The following is a 17389-nucleotide window of genomic DNA, read 5'->3' on the forward strand; positions in this document are numbered from 1 at the left end:
CCCAAATCCTAAGATGTTTAAGACTTGGCTTCTTTCCATACCATATCTCATATGGTGTTTGTGGAACAGATTTAGAAGGCACTGCATTTAGCAAATAAGCTGCTGTGTGTAGTGCATATCCCCAGAATGATATTGGTAGATCAGCGGAACTCATCATAGAACGAACCATGTTCATCAAGGTTCGATTTCTCCTCTCAGAAACTCCGTTATGTTGAGGAGTTCCTAGTGGAGTCCACTGTGATACAATTCCACACTCTTTGAGATAATCTAGGAACTCGTTACTCAGATATTCACCCCCTCGATCCGATCTTAGGGTCTTATCTGTTTCCCAGTTTGCTTCTCAACTTCATTCTTGAATTCTTTGAACCTTTCAAAGGATTCTGACTTGTACTTCATAAGATACAAATAGCCAAACCGAGAGTGATCGTCGGTGAATGTGATATAGTAGGAGAAACCTCCTCTCGACGTAGTAGACATAGGTCCACATACGTCAGTGTGGATTAACCCTAGAATTTCAGTGGCACGCTCTCCTTTCCCAGTGAATGGAGATTTGGTCATCTTCCCCAGTAGACAAGGTTCACAAGTTCCCATGAGGTCACTACCTAATGGGCTAAGATATCCATCTTTCGACATCTTGCGAATCTTATCCTGGTTTACATGTCCAAGTTTAAGATGCCAAAGTCTAACTTGGTTAACTTCTTCTCTAGCCCTTTTGGGTTTTGAGGTATTCCCGCTTTCAATACAGTGTAAACCACTATTCGTCTCTTGGTGAAAAAGTCCCTCTATCATATTACCATGAGAGATAATACGACCGTTCAAGTATAAAGTGCAACTCATTTTGTCAAACAATACTGAGTGCCCATCTCGTAAAAGCTGAGAGATAGAAATCAAATTCTTTATACATGAAGGAAAATATAAACAATTTTTAAGTTCCAAGACTTCCCCAGAGGGTAGTTTAAGCATATAGGTGCCTATTGCTTTTGCAGAGATTTTAGTGCCGTTCCCAACTCGCACAACTATCTCCCCATTGCGCAGTGTCTTGCTCTCTGCTAGTCCCTGCATCGTATTACAGATATGTTGACTAGCGCCTGAATCAAATATCCAGGAATTGGAGCTCACTGTAAAAGCACTTTCTATGACCGAAATAGTCTCTTCAAAAGTTCGTGTCATAAGGCTCGCAATGCGCACCCTGTATTTCTTCTTGCAACGTTCATCCTTTCCACAATGAAAGCATGTTCCTTTGGATTTCTTTGCCTTCTTCTTATGTAACCTTTTCCTTATTTTTGCATTCTCACTCCCACTGTCCTTTTTGAAACATTTTTCAAATTTACAGCACATGTCAATCATCTCGTTAAAAGTATGATCGAATCTATTCACTTTATAGTTTACAATAAACTTAGTGAAATCATCCGAGAGATATGCAAGGAAAAAGTCTTGGGCCATTTTCTCAAGTATAATGGTGGGTAGTATTTTAGGCATGTCGTTAACTACATAACATAACAGAAATCGTATTAGATTGTTGATTAACTACTTGATTGGGTCTTGAATCAAATAGTACCACCCACTATTTTTGGCAAATTCCATATCCCTCAATAGAATCCGAGAGTTATGTTGAACTCTTAGCGGGGTATGGGAGACTCACCATTACCAAGCCCACCTCAGAATTATATCATGTTGGTTAGCAAAAATAATGATGAGAGAATAACACTTTAGTCATTTACAACTCTTGTAATTACCCATCTAGTTTGGCCTCTAGAGAATGAATGCCTCAGAATTATATCATGTTGGCACCATTGCACTTAGTTAAGTTATTCCCACCATGCTTAGTTTATGTAGAGGTTCAAGCACAACCTCAGAATTATATCATGTTGGTCATACTCCTTGTCTACACTCACCTCATCATATGTTTATGGACTCCTCCTGGATGTAAGCCCATACTTTGTACTTCCCCATTATAGGGTGAAGCCGGTGCATGAGTCACAAATGATTGGAGCCCACCATGGTGGAAGGCCTACGAAGAAATGTTCAAAACATCTCTCGTTTATCAACTTAATATTCGTTTGTTGAGGGAGTAGTTTTGGGCTACATCAAAAACATTTTAATCATATTAAAAGAACATGGCCCTATCATAACTATTGGTCCAAGTTAATATGATTTAGTAGCATATAATACTCTCACTGTTTCGTTGAAACAAGCGAGACTATATGGAACTACTAACGAACGCATTGCATCCTCATATGGACTATATAGTCATATTAGGTTTTAGGATGATTATGAACCGTTTGATTTGATCCAACACGAGCCTTGTGTTGGACCTTGGGTTTAAGGTAGATAGTTGTTGATTTTAGTTACGCGTTTAATCCAATTAAACCGTTATTTCCTATTGGGCGTTGGACCCAACTATTCCAATTTGCATACATATAAACAAAGAGGAATACATGAAATAATAAGAAGGGCTTATGCCCTTTTACAACACAAATAATGGGATTATGCCCTTTACAACAACTTGAATTAATCAAATTACATTCAAATCTACATTACTTAAAACCCAAGCATTCATAATGTAAATCGGCCAATCACATAGCTCAATTATCGAGGCCTTTGGTTCATAATCACCCTTTTCTTAATTAACTAAATTAACTAAGAAAGCAACTTTAAACAATTGGTTTTTGGATCCATAGAATTGATTTAAATGGAACTAAATATAATGAAAATCAAATTCTCATTAAAGAGACAACAATTTTTGTTCTCATTTTGTTTTTGGGCCAAAAACAATGACCACAACAATTTGGGTCACTTTGTTAAAACAAAAAATTTTTGGGGTCAAAATGCAAATACACAAAAGTATCAAAACTTTATATAATTGCACAAAAGTCCCTCCATCACCTTTTACCAAAGGTGGCCGGCCATAGTGTTGAAAATTTTGAAAAATCTAAAGTTTTGTGAGTGGTTTTTGGTAGGTGAGACAAAGGTGACTTTGATGGTTTGTAAGAAAATGTTTTTATAAAACTTTTAAAATTCTTTTAGTCACATCTCACCAATAACTATCACCCACCATTTGAAAAACAAAACTTTATGAAAAACATAAAACTTTTGAATCAAAAACTTCAAAACTTTTTGTTCTTGGTAAGAACTTCAAGAAATATGAAGAACATACATGAAAACTCATAATAGCTCCATGGATGTTTTCTTTCACCAAAAACTCAAATTTTCACAACTCAAAAGAGGGTTAATATCCTAGGGTACTTAGGGGTTCCAAAAAGCACTTTAAAACCATTTTAACAAGGCTAACAAGAACCCAAAAAATCACCCTTTGGATTTGGCCGAAAATCCCAAAACACTTGGCACCAACTTTTAGTTCCATTATTCATGCTTTAATGAAATACATCTACAACATTTGAGATGCTAAATTTTCAAGTAAAATTTATATTCAAAGCAAGAACAAAGCTTGTAACATTTACAACACTTAAATCACAAAATATGAAAAATCACAAAACCCAAAAGGATCCACCATAAACTAGGCCTAGGCTCTGATACCACTTGAAGGAAAAATTTTGTCCTAGCTAAGAACATGTAAGAACATTTGAATACATATGCAAACTAATAACACTTTAAAGTAGGCATGCATTCAAAAACAATTCATAAAACCCATGACTTTCAAAGCCTAGTATATGGTGAACCATAAGACTCTTTAACAATATTAAAGAGAATAAGAATTTAGAGATTCTTTACCCTTGAAGCTCATCCTTGATTGCACAAGGGATTCACCCAAGTGGAGGGCCTTCAAGTCACCTCCTTGCTCCTTGGATCTTCCTTGTGATTTCCTCCCTTTTAGTGCTCCTTTTCTTCTTTGAGGATTTGAGGATTTGTTCTCCAAAACACCAAAGGTTTGGTGTCTCTAAGTCTCCACACCAAAGATGTAGTGTGAAGATGAAATGGATGACTTAGGGAAGAAAAGATTGCTAGATGTTCCTCCCCTAAGTGGCCGGCCTCTATGTAGAAAATGAGAGAATATGTTTCACCCAAATTCAATTAGAAAACCCTAATTTGAAACAAAGCTATAATGTTGATTTTATACTTCATTTCATGTGAGTGGCAAACTTGTAATTAATACAAGTTTGCTACCCTTCACCCTTATGGCCGGCCATATGTTGTTATTGGGCTTAATTGCCCATTTTGTTTTAGTTGTCATACAACTTAAACATAATGGGCCTTGTGGACTAAAACGTTTTTGCGCCCCGAAGCCCAAAACTAACTTAAACGCCCAATACGAACGTTTCGTATAATTAATTAACTATTTAATTAATCTTGACCATTCTTCAATTAAACCATTTAATTGCTTATCCATTTCATATAATTTCTTCACTTATATCCTTACTCGGTGTACGATCCATTAGGTTCCAATTAGCGAGGTAGTGGGCGATGTTACTCTTAACGATCGATTGTGAATTGAAACCACATTTCAATTCTCCCTTAAAATTAGTGTTTGCTAATCTTTAGGGCTTCCACAAACCATGGGTGACGCCTAGCAGCATGTCATGGTTACCCAAGCTAAGTAGAAGTGGTTGGAGAACCTATCCAGTTACAACTACAATGCAATACGGTCCTTCTCTAATACAATACTCTTAATCACATTGTTTAAGTGATAGATTGTTTCATGTCTACTATCCAATGTGATACTTCTCTATATGATTCAATTGAATAAGATTTGGAACATCTTCCTTAGTCATATTCATATGCTTTGGCCAAAGACTCTCGAATCATATCTTAGAGTATTCTCCTTCCACCATGGAAGGTTAGAGATCCCTTGTTGTGCATTCATATGCCTACATGACTAGATAGCTTGACCCCAACAATGTCGTGGACACTCCAATGGAATGCCGCTGACATAATCAAAGATCAAGGACCTAACCATTAGACATCAATGATGCCTCAGGTCAAAGGACTACTTTGCATATTGCAACTATTGAGTTCTCACATGACATGTATGTTCGAACTCTCGTTTGATCGTTGTTCAGTGTACTCGATTACTCTTTCGAGCACCTATGTGTTTGCCTTAGTGTCCAACACCAAATGACTTGAGACTAGTTCATACTCACGCTTGAGTCGACATAACACATACTAACCTTAGCGGATTGTCAATGCCCAATTGGCAATCCTATGGCTAGGAACGTTTTAGGAATGAACATAAGAGAAAGGTCTCGTTAATTTAACTAACTTAAATCACTTGTCTCTTAGATCAAATACATTCCTTGGATTCCCTCATTGCTTAAACACAAGATACTATAAATAATGATTAACAATAAGCTTTGCCCTCTATTAAACATACAAAAGTTTAACACAATAAGTATTCCAAAAAGCTATTACATCAAATGAGTGGCTTTGTGGGCATACTTCCAACAAAAAGTCCCTCTATCATATTACCATGAGAGATAATACGACCGTTCAAGTATAAAGTGCAACTCATTTTGTCAAACAATACTGAGTGCCCATCTCGTAAAAGCTTAGAGATAGAAATCAAATTCTTTATACATGAAGGAAAATATAAACAATTTTTAAGTTCCAGGACTTCCCCAGAGGGTAGGTTAAGCATGTAGGTGCCTATTGCTTTTGCAGAGATTTTAGCGCCGTTCCCAACTCGCACAACCATCTCCCCATTGCGCAGTGTCTTGCTCCCTGCTAGTCCCTGTATCGTATTACAGATATGTTGACTAGCACCTGAATCAAATATCCAGGAATTAGAGCTCACTGTAAAAGCACTCTCTATGACAGAAATAGTCTCTTCAAAAGTTCGTGTCATAAGGCTCGCAATGCGCACCCTGTATTTCTTCTTCCAACGTCCATCCTTTCCACAATGAAAGCATGTTCCTTTGGATTTTCTTGCCTTCTTCTTATTTAACCTTTTCCTTGTGTTTTCATTCTCACTCCCACTGTCCCTTTTGAAACCTTTTTCAAATTTACAGCACATGTCAATCATCTCGTTAAAAGTATGATCGAATCTATTCACTTTATAGTTTACAATAAACTTAGTGAAATCATCCGAGAGAGATGCAAGGAAAAAAACTTGGGCCATTTTCCCATCGATGGAAGTTCCTAAACTTTCAAGATCTTGAAAGATCCTTTCCATCTTTTGTCCATGTTTATGGACCGATGCCCCTTTTGCCATTTTGGCATTTAATAGATTACAAACATTTGAGAATCGTACTTTACTATTCTCAATGTCATGCATCTTATGCAAACTTTCAACCATGGCACATGAAGTGTCCATGTGCTTATGTAGCTTCATAAGCTCCTCACTAAGTGAAGTGAGGATTAAGCATTTGGCTTGTAAGTCATCCTCATAGCATCTTGCATAATCATGACACTCTTCCTTCGAAGCTAGTTTCTTAGGAGGTACATGAGGAGGGGATTGCTTAAGCACATACAATATGTCTTTCACCTTTGAGACATTCTCAATGTGGCGATACCAAGCAAGGAAACGTTGGCCCCTAAGGCCCCTTTTGTCAAGTATAATGGTGGGTATAATTTTAGGCATGTCGTTCACTACATAACATAACAGAAATCGTATTAGATTGTTGATAAACTACTTGATTGGGTCTTGAATCAAATAGTACCACCCACTATTTTTGGCAAATTCCATATCCCTTAATAGAATCCGAGAGTTATATTGAACTCTTAGCGGGGTATGGGAGACTCACCATTACCAAGCCCACCTCACGATGATACGATGTTGGTTAGCAAAAATAATGATGAGAGAATAACGCTTTACTCATTACAACGTTTGTAATTACCCATCTTGTTTGGCCTCTAGAGAATGTTGCCTCACGATGATACGATGTTGGCACCATTGCACTTAGTTAAGTTATTCCCACCATGCTTAGTTCGTGTAGGGGTTCAAGAATAACCTCACGATGATACGATGTTGGCTATCCTCGTTGCCTACCTCACCACATCATGTATGTACATATGGACTCCTCCTGAATGTAAGCACATACTTTGAACTTCCCCATGATAGGGTGAAGCCGGTGTAGGAGTCACAAATGATTGGAGTCCACCACGGTGGAAGGCCTACGAAGAGATGTTCAAAGCATCTCTCGCTTATCAACTTAATATCCATTTTATTTGAGGGAGTAGTGTTGGGCTACATCAAAAACATTTTAATCATATTAAAAGAACATGGGCCTATCACAACTATTGGTCCAAGTTAATATGAATTAGTAGCATATAATACTCCCACTGTTTCGTTGAAACAAGCGAGACTATATGGAACTACTAACGAACGCATTGCATCCTCATATGGACTATATAGTCGTTTTAGGTTTTTAGGATGATTATGAACCGATTGATTTGATCCAACACTAGCCTTGTGTTGGACCTTGGGTTTTAGGTAGATAGTTTGTTGATTTTAGTTACGCGTTTAATCTAATTAAACCGTTATTTCCTATTGGGCGTTGGACCCAACTATTCCAATTTGCATACAATTAAACAAATAGGAATACATGAAATAAAGAGAAGGGCTTATGCCCCTTTACAACACATTGGAGGACTTATGCCCTTTACAACAAACTTGAATTAATCAAATTGCATTCAAATCTATACTACTAAACCCAAACATTCATAACGTTAAGCGGCCAATCACATAGCTCAATTATCGAGGCATTTGGTTCATAATCACCCTTTTCTTAATCAATCAAATTAACTAAGAAAGCAACTTTAAACAATTGGTTTTTGGATCCATAGAATTGATTTAAATGGAACTAAATATAATGAAAATCCAATTCTCATTAAAGAGACAAAACAATTTTTGTTCTCATTTTATTTGGGCCATTTTGCAAAAAAACACAAACTTTTGGGCCAAAATACAAATACACAAAAGTATCAAAACTTTATATAATTGCACAAAAGTACCCCACTAGAGGGGTGGCCGGCCAAGGATAGAATCATTGAGATTTTTGATAAAAAAAAAAATTTTTGTAAGTGGATTTTGGTGGGTGAGATTAAAGATGGTGGGGATGGTTTGAAAAGAAAATATATCTTTGACATAATTAAAGCCATTTAATCATTTCTCACCAATAATCATCACCCATCAACTAATAATCAAAACATTTTTTTTTTCTTGGCAAGAACTTCAAGAACATTGAAGAACACTCATGAAAACTCATAATAGCTCCATGAATGTTTTCACTTACCAAAACTCAATTTTTCACAACTCAAAAGAGGGTTAATATCCTAGGGTACTTAGGGGTTCCAAAAAGCACTTTAAAACCATTTTAACAAGCCTAACATGAACCCAAAAAATCACCCTTTGGATTTGGCCGAAAATCCCAAAATACTTGGCACCAAATTTTAGTTCCAATATTCATGCTTATATGAACTACATCTACAACATTTGAGATGCTAAATTTTCAAACAAAATTTATATTCAAAGCAAGAACAAAGCTTGTAACATTTACAACATTTAAATCACATATTATGAAAAATCACAAAACCCAAAAGGATCCACCATAAACTAGGCCTAGGCTCTGATACCACTTGAAGGAAAATTTATGTCCTTACCAAGAACATGTAAAGAACATTTGAATACATAGGCAAACTATTAACAAATTAAAGTAGGCATGCATCCAAAAACAATTCATAAAACCCATGACTTTCAAAGCCTAGTATATGGTGAACTGATAGGAGCATATTCATGCGACTTAAATGGCTTGTTCTCGTGCATTTACGTTATGTTTCTCTCGTTATTTTAGTCCTTTATTCTTCTTTTGTGTGTTTTCAGGTTCTAAGGGCTTAGGGAGCAAGAAAGTGCATTTTGAGGCTATTTGGAGCATTTTTGTGCATGGATTGGATAGCTTAATCATGGAGCAAAGAGGATGGACGAAATTGAAGCCTTGTATGCTCTTTGGGGACATCAAACAAAGGGCCTAGCCCAATCAAACAAATCCTTTGAGCCATGGAAAACCTCTAGCCCAATCAAACATATTATGCCATGCAAACCAACCTATTTTAGGCCCATTCTATGTACTTAAAGCCTAGCCCTTTAAACTAGCCCTATTATCACTTATCATACCATTCACTTATCAAACCATTCACTTATCACTTCCATTCACTTATCACTTATCACTACCATTCACTTATCACTCACCACATATCATTCATTTATCACTTAACATATCATTCATTCATCTCCTTATCATAACCATACACCTATCACTTATCACTTATCACAACAACAATCTTCCACATGCATTCCCACTTTCCTAGTTGACATCCACATGCAAACACTTCACACAAACAAACACCCCATGCCGTGCATCTCCACAATCTCATTCATCAACCCACATGCACTTTAATCATTCAAACATGTAGCCACATAATCATTCACCCTATCCATTCTTTGTCACAAAACAATGTCACATACACTCATCATCACACAACCTAGCTAACCCTACATGCATTATTTATTAACTCTTCATCATGCATCAACATTTTAAATCATCAAAAACCAACCAAAACCGTGCATACACACTTCATTCCATTCATTCATCATTCCATCTCATGCATCACCATTTATTCCACCCTAGAGCCTCATTATTCAATCCATCATTCCACCATCTTCCACCACCTTTAATCATTTAACCCACATACATTCACACACACTTCACATGCAAAACAACAACCATCAACACACCAACAACAACAATGCCGTGCATTACTACCATCACTTTCCAACATTTCTCATTTCATTATTCATTCACTTTGCATTCATTCAATTCAGCCACATGCACTTATTCTTTCATCATTGCACCACCAATTCAACACATGCATTCACACATCAACAACATCACCCTTTGTCGTGCATAACCTTGACATTTCCTACCTAATCCACAACTTTTCCTAGCTGTTTTGCATGTGCATTCCCCATTCAAACTTCCAACTTCCCCACTGCATTATTGCAGCTGCATCCCCTCACCCTTTAATCATTAAACACATGCAACTCTTCATCATTCATCACACATCCCTTGGCATGCAAAACAGCACCCATTTCAGCACCAAAGAAGCAATGCCGTGGGTTCCTTATGCATTTCCAGCATCTTCATTTGCTTTCCAGCTTTTCACATGTGTCCTAGCTGTTTTCTCATCATTCCTCCACACAAACACATTAAACAAACAGCCATATACATCTCCACTCCTCCTATAAATACCCTTGCATTCATTCATTCAAAAATCATCTCATTTCATACACAACACACCACAAACACTTCCATCTTCTCCCTAGCCGTGAGTCTCTCCATTTTCTGCACCATTTTCTCCACCACTCCTCATCCATTTCCATAATCCCCCAATCCATTCAACACACCAACAACATCCCTTAGTCCTTGTGCCACAATAAAGAGGAAGATAAGAGGGCCTAAACGTTCATACAATTCACGTTTGAGTTGTTGGAATGTTTACGCGCTTCTTTGATTTCAATGTTTAAATTCAATTCTCTTGTTTTGTAATCTGAGGAATGGAAGAAAAGAGTGCCTAAACGTTCATACAATTCAAGTTTGAGTTGTTGGAATGTTTAGGTGTTTCTTTGATTTCAAAGTTATGAGGAACTAAACCCTTTTTGGCTAGGGGTGATTTCAATACCATGATTATTTATGTAATATGAATTGATGAATTCCGGTTATGAACTCTTGATTCGTGAATGCAATTGGCTTAACTATTTGATGATTAACTTATTTGTGTTTGTTGATTGAGGGTCGACACTTAATTAGCATGTATGAATATGTGGCTAAAGTTTAAGAAGGTTTCACATAATCGTTACTAACTTATACTTGAAAGTAGTGAAGGTCGCTTGTCACGATCGCGTTAAGTTTAATTCTTAGCATGAGTAACATGATGTCATAGTTGCAAATGCTTTGTCAATGCTTATGGTTTTCATTATTCTTAATGATCTTCGATTGTATCTCTATTATGATGACATGTAGGGAACTTTTGAGAATGTTTTGGGTTGTCGAATGATGCCATCCAATCCAATAATATAAGGAAAATCTGAGGGTTAACTAGTGATGTCACGGTTAATTTGGGGCATTGTCGTTCATAATTCAATGAAGGAATAACCGGAAATTGATTCATATGCATAAATATCATGTGTGGAGAAAGAACCTCTAGCTAATTCACCAACCATCTTATTTCATCAATTTCATATTTACATTCTGTCTAGTTATTAACTTGTTTCGTTATTTCAATTTTCGTCAAACCTCAATCCCCCTTTTTCTTTAATGTTCAATATAGTTAGAAATCAATTTAGTTTGTGTTTTTAAAGCATTTTGATTCTTTTGGTTTGTCTTAGTGTTTTAACGTTTAGTTTCACATTCTTTGAGTCTAGTTTAGTGTTTTATATTGTTTTTACGTTTTTAAGTCAATTTAGAAGGTTTTAGCAAGCCCTCCTAATCCCCGGTCTAGAACGATCCCTCACTTATCCATTCTACTACAATTGTCAAACGAGGGTTTAATTTGAGTGTCAAGTAATTCTCGCATCAAATTTTGGCGCCGTTGCCGGGGATTAGCAACTTTGCTAATCCCTTATCTTTATTTTTATTTTTTTTTTGTTTTTCGTGCATTCTTATTTCAGATTCTTAGTTTGTTTGTTTTCTTGTTTTTCAGGTACTGTGTATGACTCGTAGCTCTCGGCCTATTATAGAGAACATCTCCAACTTTGACGGTGATTTTGAACGCACTTTGAGGAGAACGAGGAGTCAACAAGAGCCACCACAACCTCCACCACAACTTGGGCTTGAAAAAGACGAAGTAGGTGTAGAAGAAAAGCCCACAGATCAGATTTTTGAAGAAGAACAAGCCATGGCAGGAGATAATAGAACCATCAAGGAGCTTTCGGCCTCGGGTTTGGATAATGCATTGCCTCTTTGTATCCAATACCCCACGGCTGCAGAAGGGAAAACTGAGGTGTTTGAACTCAAATCCAGTTTGTTACACCATATTCCGAAGTTCCATGGCTTGTCTATGGAAGACCCCAACAAACACTTGAAGGAGTTCGAGGTGGTTTGTTCGAGCATGACCCCCGTCACTGTGGACGAGAGTATATTGAAGATGAAGGCCTTTCCATTTTCACTTATGGACAAGGCCAAAGATTGGCTCTACGAACTAGCCCCGGAAACTGTGACTTCGTGGGAGAGTATGAAGCGTGCTTTCTTGGAGAAATTCTTCCCTACTTCGAGAGTGATTCTCCTACGGAAGAAAATTAGTGGTATTCAACAGAATCATGGTGAGACATTCCCGGCTTATTATGAGCGCTTCAAGGGCCTTGTAGCTTCATGTCCTCAACATCAAATGAAGGAGGAGCTTCTCCTTCAATATTTCTATGAGGGCCTCCTTCCTATCGAACGTCAAATGCTTAATGCATCAGCGGGAGGAGCATTGGTAGACAAAACACCAAGGGATGCCAAGATTCTCATAGCCAACCGAGGGCTCAACGCTCAACAATATGAAGGAGTGGGCCAAAGGGAAGCCCCACGGCAACAAAGTGTAAATGAGGTGAGTGCTATTTCTGAAATTCAATCACAACTTGCTAATCTTACTTCTCTTGTTTCTCAGGTTGTGATTGGTCCAAAAGCACAAGAACACGAAGTTTGTGGCGTGTGCTCAATTCAAGGGCATCCATCCGACAAGTGCCCTCAACTAATCGAGAATGGTGGGTGGGAATCTGCCAATGCAATTGGTTTCCAAGGACAAAAACAAAACAACCCATACTCGAACACTTACAATGCCGGATGGAGGGACCATCCAAACTTCAAATGGAGGGAGCCACAACAAGCTGCCCAACAAGGAGGATTTAGGCCAAACCCCCCTGGTTTTTATTCCAAGCCGTATGCACCCCAACAACCTTCGGCATCATCTCATTCAGGTACGTCCTTAGGAAGTGATCAAGCTATGCAATTACTAACCTCTATTTCGCAGGGGTTGCAAAATCAAAACAACCGGATAGAAAATAACGAGAAGGAGATGATGGATATGAAGAAACAAATAGGGCAGATTTCTGAGTTCCTTAGACAGATTAGAGAGCAAGGAAAGCTTCCTAGCTCAACCACAGTCAATCCAAAGGGAGGATTCGAATCCGCCAAGGCCATCACCCTAAGGGGTGGAAAAGAAGTTGGGACCGAGCCAAACAATCCCAAATCTGCCCAGAAAGTAGATGAAGAGACGACACAACCTGAGGAAGTGTCTAGCTCACCCACAGCAAGGGTGAAAAACCCAATGCCGCAGGCCCCCAATCACCCTAACTCGGCCAAATCAGGTAATTTAAGTTCAAATTCATGTACTTCACGTCCTAATCTGCCCAATGTACCTTTTCCTCGCAGGTTCATGCAAGAAAAAAAGGAAGAAAGCGAGAAGGACATTCTTGAAACGTTCCGGAAGGTGCAAGTGAACATACCGCCTCTCGATGCAATCAAACAGGTTCCAAAGTATGCTAAATTCCTCAAGGACCTATGCAATACAAAGAGAAGAAGGGCAAACAAAGAGGTAGTGAAGGTAAGCGAGAATGTGTCCGCTGTTTTGCAACGTAAACTGCCTACCAAGTGCAAAGACCCCGGTAGTTTCACGATTCCTTGTGTGATTGGACATAATCGTTTTGAACATGCCATGCTTGATTTAGGTGCATCCATAAATGTCATGCCTTATTCTATTTATGCATCTATGAATTTGGGTGAATTAAAACAAGATGGTGTAATTATACAACTGGCCGATCGTTCTAACGCGTATCCAAAAGGAGTTTTGGAAGATGTGCTTGTGCAGGTGAACCATTTAATTTTTCCGGCTGATTTCTACGTCCTAGACATGGAGGATTCAGCCCATTCTACATCTTTGCCGATTCTCCTTGGTAGGCCATTCATGAAGACGGCCCGAACGAAGATTGATGTATACAAAGGCACCTTGACAATGGAATTCGATGGGGAAGTGATTGATTTTAATATTTCTGAAACTATGAGATATCCCGTTGATGACCATTCTTGTTTTTCCATTGATGTTATCGATTCTTTGGCGCAGGTATACCTTGAAGAATTGAACGATGACGCCCTGGAAACAACCATCACTAAGGCCATAGAGTGCAAAAATGAAGGATTTGGGCCAATGCAAGGCCACGACAAGGAGGAGGAATTCTTTGCCATGGGTTCTAGTGAAGAAATAATTGAGGTTGTGGCAGCCCTTGAGTCATTGCCACAACAATATGGTAAGGTTCCACTCTCACTTTCAAATTCAGTTTCCACTAAGATGCTACCTTCTGTTGTTCAGGCACCATCGCTTGAACTTAAGCCGTTGCCGGACCATTTGAAATATGTGTTTTTGGGAGAAGGCGAAACATTGCCCATCATCATTTCATCAAGTCTCACGGCAATGGAGGAGGAGAAGCTTGTGAGGGTGCTGCGAGAACACAAAACAGCCATAGGGTGGACTTTGGCCGACATTAAAGTAATAAGCCCTACCACATGCATGCACCGTATACTTCTTGAGGAGGGGACTAAGCCATCCCGAGAGGCTCAACGCCGTCTCAACCCTCCGATGATGGAAGTGGTGAAGAAGGAAATAATCAAGCTTTTGGATTGCGGAGTGATCTACCCTATCTCCGATAGCCGTTGGGTCTCTCCAGTTCAAGTCGTTCCCAAGAAGTCCGGAGTAACTGTTATCAAGAATGATGAGAATGAGCTCGTGCCTACACGCATTCAGACTGGATGGCGAGTATGTATCGATTACCGGAAGCTAAATGCCATGACTAGGAAAGATCACTTTCCTTTGCCATTCATCGACCAGATGCTCGAAAGGTTAGCCGGTCATGCTTTTTACTGTTTTCTTGATGGATACTCTGGATATAACCAAATTGTGATAGCCCCGGATGATCAAGAGAATACCACATTCACATGTCCCTTTGGAACATTTGCTTATCGTCGCATGCCATTTGGCTTATGCAACGCACCGGCCACTTTCCAAAGGTGTATGAGAGGTACGTTCGTTTCTTGGTCATGCAGGGTTCTATAGGCGTTTTATCAAGGACTTCTCCAAGATGTCCAACCCTCTTTGCCGATTGCTTCAAAAAGATGTGCCATTTAAGTTTGATGAAGAGTGTAATTCGGCATTTAACCAACTCAAGGAGAAGCTAGTCTCGGCCCCCATTATTGTACCTCCAGATTGGAGCCTTCCGTTCGAGCTCATGTGCGATGCATCCGACTATGCATTAGGAGCTGTTCTAGGACAAAGAAGAGACAAACGGCCGCATGTCATATACTATGCCTCTCGGACTCTCGATGATGCCCAATTAAACTACTCCACGACGGAAAAAGAACTTCTAGCTGTGGTTTTTGCTTTAGATAAATTCCGTTCATATTTAATTGGTACTAAAGTAATCGTTTATTCTGATCATGCAGCTTTGAGGTACTTGCTCACGAAAAAGGAAGCAAAGCCGAGGCTTATCCGTTGGATTCTTCTTCTTCAAGAATTTGATATTGAAATTCGGGATAAGAAAGGAAGCGAGAATGTAGTGGCTGACCATTTAAGCCGAATGATCCACGAGGAGCATGAACATGCCGTACCTATCCCTGAAACTTTTCCCGATGAGCAGCTGCTATCCATTGAGGTAAGTGAACCATGGTATGCAGATTTAGTGAATTACTTGGTGGCTAAACAATTTCCAAATGAACTAAACAAGCACCAACGTGATAAGCTTAAAAATGATGCACGTTTCTATGTTTGGGATGACCCTTATTTGTGGAAGTATTGCTCAGATCAAATTGTACGTAGATGTGTGCATGATTCTGAATTTCACTCAATTCTAAGCTTTTGTCACACATATGCATGTGGTGGTCATTTTGGCACACAACGCACTGCCCTCAAGGTTTTAGAGTGTGGTTTTTATTGGCCGACTATATTTAGGGATGCTAGAACCTTTTGTATGTCTTGTGATCGTTGCCAACGAATGGGTAACATAGGTACCAAGGACCAAATGCCGCAAACCCCTGTCTTTAATGTTGAAATTTTTTATGTTTGGGGCATTGATTTCATGGGCCCTTTCCCTCCATCTTATGGTTTCACTTATATCTTGCTAGCCGTTGATTATGTTTCTAAATGGGTGGAAGCAAAAGCCACCCGTACTAACGATTCTAAGGTGGTTGCAGATTTCGTGAAAACTAACATTTTTGCTAGGTTTGGAATGCCGAGAGTAATCATAAGTGATGGAGGGTCTCACTTTTGCAATCGGACCATTGAGGCGTTGCTAAGAAAGTACCATGTCAACCATAAGGTCTCCACACCTTACCATCCCCAAACAAATGGCCAAGCCGAGGTGTCTAACCGAGAAATCAAACAAATTTTGGAGAAGACCGTTGGACCAACAAGAAGGGATTGGAGCTTACGTTTAGATGATGCACTGTGGGCATATCGTACGGCGTACAAAACACCCATTGGGATGTCACCTTTTCGGCTCGTCTATGGTAAGCCATGTCATTTGCCCGTAGAGTTAGAGCACAAGGCACATTGGGCCGTGAAGACTTTCAACATGGACATAGATGCAGCGGGAGTTCATAGGAAGCTCCAATTGAATGAACTTGAGGAGATTCGAAATGAAGCCTATGAGAATGCCTGGATGTACAAAGCCAAGACCAAAGCATTCCATGATAAAATGATTCGAACCAAGACCTTCACAGTTGGGCAGAAAGTGTTACTTTTCAACTTTCGCCTACGTTTGTTTCCTGGTAAGTTGCGTTCTAAATGGATTGGCCCGTTTGTTGTTACTAACGTTTTACCTTATGGTGCAGTCCACATAAAAAGCTTAAGGAATGGCGTAGAATTCAAGGTGAACGGGCATCGGTTGAAGCCATATTATGAGCATGGTGTGGGGCAAGTGGTGGAAGACATTCCTTTCCATTCCGTGGGCTCAAATGAAGATTGAAGAGAGTACTCGTCCGGCTGCAAGACGTAAAAGAAAGCGCTTCGTGGGAGGCAACCCATTACAGTGAATAACGCTTGTTCATTGAGTTCCGAGTGATTACAAAAAAAAAAAAAAAAAAAAAAAAAAAAAAAACATGGCAGAAAGATGGAGCCTTTACAAAGGTTGTGTACATGAGGCCCCACTACGTGGCAACACTCTCGAAACAGGAGGTCTCGGAGAAGAAGGCATTGGAGCAAGAGGCATCGGAGCGGAAGGCATCGGAGCGGGAGGCACCGAAGATAGATCATTCAAGGCCCCAAACCTTGGTGGAACACTGGATGACCCAGGAAAGAGGTGCCTCTGGAAGAAAGCTGCAAGCCTTTGACGGTCATCAAGCTCATTAAGTTTCCTCTTCATGCCTGACGAATAATTGTTGGCAAGCACGTGCAAACTTCGGTTCTCGTA

At 39.2% G+C, this 17389-nt stretch overlaps 1 protein-coding gene across 1 annotated transcript; it reads left to right on the top strand.

Moving 5' to 3' along the window:
- Positions 1-13404: 13404 nt before the first annotated feature.
- On the top strand, positions 13405-13902 carry LOC125472735 (the record flags this gene model as incomplete). The annotated part of the gene is made up of 1 exon (XM_048574511.1): positions 13405-13902. A coding segment is annotated over one exon (498 nt), but the record flags the coding sequence as incomplete, so codon positions are not given.
- Between the last annotated feature and the right edge of the window lie 3487 nt (positions 13903-17389).

This window comes from the organism of the source record quoted next, unplaced genomic scaffold (genome assembly GCF_019419815.1).
Source record: "Pyrus x bretschneideri cultivar Hongxiangsu unplaced genomic scaffold, Pyrus_bretschneideri_v1 Contig72, whole genome shotgun sequence".
NCBI lineage: Eukaryota > Viridiplantae > Streptophyta > Magnoliopsida > Rosales > Rosaceae > Pyrus > Pyrus x bretschneideri.